Raw genomic sequence first — 6,000 nt, forward strand, 5'->3', positions numbered from 1 at the left:
TTGAGCTTCTCTGACTAATTCCAATAAAGGGGAACCCACTATTTCCTGAAGCAAGGACATACCACAGAGATTCAGTACAAAAGTAGCAGGAACTCTGTAAGAAAATATAAGGGTGAAGGCCAAATGAACCAGAGCTGAAAGATAAGGAATAGAAAACAAAGGCTTTTTCTAAAGCTTCAATCAGGCAAAATAGAACATAGGATCTCTACTTGAGGTAGGAAGACTAACATTCATAGATGTTAAAGAGAAAGCACAAATACAGTAGCTGTAATACTCCCTCTCTGTCTTCTCAGTATGGTACTGTCATAGTAGTGTTAGATTCAATAACAGAATCAGAGTTCAAAAACCAGCTCTGCCATAACATACTACTTATGGGACCCTAGGTAAGTCACTATGAACCTCAGCATCATAACTAGATAAGTAATCCTGCCAAAACGCTCAGAGGGATTATTCAACAATCTGTGAGCAAACAGAAAAGGGGTGCTTACAAGCAGCCATTTTTTGATAGGATAACCAGATCACTAGATCAGAGAAATGCTATAAACATTACACATAACTTAAGTTCAGCAAGGCATATTACAAAGTCTCATGATATGTGAAGGCAAGACAGAGAAGGGTGTCATGGAGTCATGGATTAGAATCAATCTGGAAGGAAAGCTCCAGTGGAGTGTCATTTTTTTTTTAAACACCAGAAGCACCAGAATTTCAGAATGCCTTGAAGAACCAAGCTGCATTAACTAAGTACAGTTTTTTTAAGGCAAAAAAAAAATGGACAGGATGAAAATTTTTACTTCAAAGTAAATTATATTTTTTAATCAAGAGACAGATCTGGCTCTTCTACCGTTAACCAACAATTTAGATAAAGACATAGAAGGTACGCTCATCAAATTTGAAGATGACACAAAACAGGATTATGGAAATGATTCAAAGAGACCTTAGAACCATAGACTGTTAGAGCTGGAAGGGACCTTAAAACACAGAAAGATTAAGCAGCTTATCCTGAGAAGGAGAGTGGTATAGTAGACTTGGGAGTCAGAAGTAATTGCGTTCAAATCTCACGTCTAACTATCACTAGTTGTGTGATCATGAACAAGTCACTTAAGTTCTTTGGGATTCAGTTTTCTCACAAGTAAATTGGGCATAATACTCATAATTACTTACCTCAAATGGCTGTTTTTAAACTCAAATGAGATAACGTACATAAAATGCTTTGCAAACCTTAGAATGACGAGCCCAAACAATATGAAACTTAACTAATAAAAGGTATAATTTTGCATTTAGTTTAAAAAATCATATAGATAAAAATTGAGAGAAACCTGGCTTGGGCAGTCCATATGAAAAAAAGATCTCAGTTTTTATCTGACTACAAAGCTCAGAGTTAATGGTGCGATGCAACTATTTAAAAAGCTAATGCAATCTTAGGATTCCTTAATATAATACCAAAGAATGGTGGTAACAGCTCTATCCCAATCTCTGCTGATTAAATTACATTCAGAATAGTATGTTTGGCTCTAAACATGCCATGAGTTACATGATCAAAACTGGTGTATCAGAGTTATCAGAATGATACATAATAAAATATAGTCTAAGTAAAAGTTTACTTTGAGCTAGGGATATTTAACTTGAAGATTAACACACAACTATCATCAAGTTTTTTGTATTAGAAAAAGTATTATCTTTTGTGAGATTTTGGAACAAACAATGTAACAGGTTGAATTATTGTGTGTTCTGAGTGACAGAAGGCGACTGGTTACTTACTCAACTTAAAATGGAGATATTTGACAGAATACTTCCAAAACGTGAACCATATAATCAAGATGCTTCCTAATTGATAATATATTTTCCAGAGAGCTTGATCCAGAGTATCTACATAGGCTAATCCTAAATCAGCCATGTGGGATACTGTGGAGCAACAGAAGATATTCTCATCAAGGACTGCAAAGGAAAGTCTTGTGTTCAAAAAGAATCATGAAGTCCAAAACTAGAGCAGGGGAACTCTTGTAAAATATTAGCTTACAAAGCATAAGTGGCATCTGGTCTGGATCCTATGTGATTTTCTTCTGTGAACATTTCTAGTCACTTTACCCTAAGGTGTTATTTCTGATATATTTTCTCATCAATTAGATATCAGGTGTAACAGACTGCTGAACCCAGCAGGCCAAGAAAACTCAGGGAACTCTGAGTTCAGGAGGTCTTGACGCTCACAGTTTAGAAATCAATTAACTTTAGAAGACAGTAAAGGTAGAAGATCCAGGGCCAAGGTCCCCTGGGACTGGTTCCAAGGTGGCAGAATACAGGGACTCTAAACAAAAGTCTAAGATCTTTCACAGATATGAAAGAAGGCTTCTTCTACACTGTTGCGGAGAGCAGAATTAGTATAAATGAAAAGGAGACAAATTTTCTGCTTTTGAAAAATAAAATGGGTTACCTCCTCACCATCAAGACGTGTTCAAAGAAAAACTGGGAAACCATTTATCATTGATATTGAGCAGAATTATAAGCCTCTTGGGGGAAGGATCACAACCTATTTATGTTTTTATCTTCCTTTGAGGCTAGTTTAGAGTAAGTAATTAAGAAACGTCTCTTATATTGAAACGAAATTTCTCATTAGGTACGAAGTTGGACTAGGTAACCTCTCAGCTCCTTTTAAACTCCAAGACTCTATGCTCATAAGAGGAGTACTGAACTCACTGGATACAGGTTAGACTGAGTCAAGAGAAGCCAGAAGGGAGCTCATAGCATGGGTGAAGTAGGTGGTCAAAAGGCTTCGGGTCACAATGAGGACCAAGAGAGTAAGTTCCAATGGCTTCGGCAACAGAGAACAGATAGGTAAGGAGCATATTTGAGAAGGCCAAGATTTAGAAGGGTTATGATTAGTGATTAGACTCCCCTTGCATTGCAGGTAGTATGAGAGAGAAGGGCTGAACAGTAAAACTCCCAATCATTCCTGGGAGCTGCAACATCCTCAAAATACGGTCATCTCCATAAAGTGCTGCCCCTAAGCCAAACTATGAAGCAGACACCTCCATTTCTTAATGGGAATCTTTTCTTCTGAGCCCTTTTTCCCAAACCCTAGGGTCTTTAACGCTACCTCACTGGATCCCCAAAGCCCAAAAACCCAGAAAATGCTTACTTTCTGGGGGCAGTCCTCATGTTCTCAAAATAAAATATTTTCCACTTGACCTATCAAATCTCTCAACATAAGTTAATTCCAGCTAGTTGTTAGGGCAACATCTGATTAAAATTAATTCCCATGACCAGAAATGATTAAGCCACAAAATAATGCTTCCACCCTTACAAAGGCTGAGTTTCAATAGAAGTGTTGTTTGAATGGGTGAGCCTGCCTTCCAGAGTACTCAATAGAAGCAGACCTAGACGTGTGAATATGCCGACTTAAAGAGCTAAAATCTAGGCTACAGACTTAGTTAAACACTGCTTAATGCGTGTAAAGCATGACCTGTCAAACTGCTCCTTTTCAGTGCTACCTCCTTTTTATGAGACATTTGAAAACGATACATCAACACACCAGGGCAGTACAAGAGAAAGCTCTGGAGTCGGAGGGCCTCCATTTAAATCCCACCCTCGACCCTCACCTGGGTGGCCTCTGACAAGCCGCATAGGGCCTCAGTTTCCCCATCTGTGAATGAGAGGACCTCTGTAATCTCTCCAGACTCCTCCGGGGATCTATGTTTTTATCCAAAAATAGAGACCAGCAACAGACATCCCTAAAACACATTTAGGATGGAGCAGACACAGTCCTTGGAGAAAGCAGGTTTTTAAAAAAAAAAGTTTCAAAGACAGCTCGAGGGAGGAAAAGAACCCACGTAACCATGGAAGCAGGGTGTCCCGTACTATGCAGCTTGACTCTCCCCGCTTTTGTGTTTATTTACAAAGGGCCAATCATCCAAGACCCTTCAGAGAGCCAGCCGATCCCGAGCTACGTCAAGGGTCCACGACGGTCCCCCATTTTTCTTCCTCCACTCCCCTCTTTCTTTCTGAGTCACGGCCCATCTAAGGCCTGGGTGCTGGAAAAGGAGCTGGACCCGCGAGAGGGACGGAGGCCGGGGCGGAGCCGCCGCCGCTCTCCTCCGAGCTCCGAGGCCCCTTCCTCCTGCTCGGGCCCTTCCCGGGGAAGACCAACGGCGGCGGGTGGGCCTCGCCGCCGCGGCCAGGACGGGAGCAAACGGACGGGGGCGGGGGCGGGAGGAGCAGGGGGGAGCGCGCTAGTCGCCGCCGCCACCTTCTCCCGGCCCCCAAGATAAACACTGACGTGGGAACGGGCGGCGCGAGAGGGAAAGGTCAGAACGAGGGGGGAGGGGTGACAGCGGCCGTTCCCCTTCCTCCCCCCCATCTCCCGCCTCTCCCCGTTTCCCAGGCGGCCCTCGCGCGCCGTCCCCATCTCCCTCCTTCCCTCCCCCGCCCACCCTCGTGGGCTGGCGCGCGCCACCCCGCCCCAGGCGCCGCGCAGGCGGCCGGCGGCTCAACGAAGCACCACGGTGGGAAAGGAGGAGGCGGCGGGGGTGGGGGCGGGAGGTGAGGGGCCAGGAAGCCCGGCTCCCGGCTCCCCGGGCTTAGAGAGACGCTGTCTCTCCCTCCGTTCGCCAGCTCGTCACTTACCTCTCGAGGCGAGGGGGCGGAGCCCTGTACCGAGGCGATGTACCGCTCCACCTCGGCCTTGCTGCGCCTCATCGCCCCAGTCGCGCAGTCCGTAGGCTCTCCGGGGGTCCGGCTCGGGGAGCCCGGCAGCGTTCTCTCTACGTCTCCCGGCCGCTTGCGCCTAAAACTCAGTGACGCCGCCACCGTCGCCGGGGCCCAGAGAGCGGGCTGACGTCATCTGCGTGCACGTCAGTGCTGCGCGCCGCGGCGGTGACGGAGGCGATTCCGCCGGGGAATCCCGCCCCGAGGGACTGACTGACGCTGGACTGTGGACTGTGCGCCGGGGGCGGGGGCTGCGTGGGCGCGGCCTTCTCAGGGCGTCCTTGGGCGGGAGGCTCCCTCGGAACCTGGAGCTGTTTGTGTTCTGGCGCTTACCTAGCCGCTCTGGACTCTGCCCGGCCCCAGCTGGGCCTTGGCTAGGGTGGGAGCTTCCTTAGGATGGACCCCGCCCCCGACCTGGGGAATATGAAAGTGCTTTAGAAAAGTGAAAAACCACGTAGAAATGATGCAAGATGACTTCACGTCATATAATCGATACGTATCGCTCGCTTTCTCAACGAGTGTGGGAGGGAGGGGGAGAATTTGGAACTCAGAATTTTTTAAGTTGAACGTTAAAAATTATATAATTGGGAAATACTTAACTAACTTTTTTTTTTAAATTTTAAAGGAAAAGCAGAGTGGTGATGTCTGGTCTCATCAATTCTACCTTTATATTTATTCATATATATTAATAATATATTTATTAATATATTATTATCTACCAATAATATTTATATATATGATAAATATATAAATTATATATTTATTAATAATATAGTTATTTAAACTTTATGTCACTGAAGTGAGCAGAACCAGAAGAACACTATACACAGTAACAGCAACATTGTGGGATAAGGGACTTTGTTAGACTTGGCTCTTCTCAGCGATGCAAGAATCTAAGACAATTCCAAAAGGCTGGAAGGATGGGAAATGCTGTCCACTATGGAGTCTGAATGCAGATTGAAGCATACTATTTTCTGTTTTTTGTTGTTGATTTTCCTTTGTCCCGATTCTTTTTTCGCAACATGACTAATGTGGAAATATGTTTAATATGATTGATTGTACGTGTATAGCCTCAATCAGATTGCATGCCTTCTGGGAGAGGGGGGGAGGGATAGGAGAGGGAAAATTTAGAACTCAAATCTTATGAAGTGAATGTTGAAAACAAATAATTTTTTTTTAAAAATTAACAATGTTTCTTACTTTAAAATAGCATATAAGAGAGAGTTTTAAAGAGCTTTACAAATAGCTCATTTGATCCTCAAAATAACCCTGGAAGGAGGATGTAAAAACCCTTTTACAGAG

The 6,000-nt window shown here is 44.2% G+C and overlaps 1 protein-coding gene across 2 annotated transcripts in view; it reads right to left on the reverse strand.

The window, feature by feature from the left end:
• The window catches only part of RANBP2 (RAN binding protein 2), a 77,676-nt gene extending 72,891 nt beyond the window's left edge, over nucleotides 1-4,785 (reverse strand). For both annotated transcript variants that reach the window (XM_036754991.1, XM_036754990.1), the window contains exon 1: nucleotides 4,618-4,785. In XM_036754991.1, coding sequence (XP_036610886.1) covers nucleotides 4,618-4,689 — 72 coding nt within the window. In that variant the 5' untranslated portion in view covers nucleotides 4,690-4,785. The remainder of the gene's footprint in view (nucleotides 1-4,617) is intronic.
• Nucleotides 4,786-6,000: the final 1,215 nt, after the last annotated feature.

Source organism: Trichosurus vulpecula, chromosome 4, assembly GCF_011100635.1.
Source record: "Trichosurus vulpecula isolate mTriVul1 chromosome 4, mTriVul1.pri, whole genome shotgun sequence".
In the NCBI taxonomy this organism is placed as follows: domain Eukaryota; kingdom Metazoa; phylum Chordata; class Mammalia; order Diprotodontia; family Phalangeridae; genus Trichosurus; species Trichosurus vulpecula.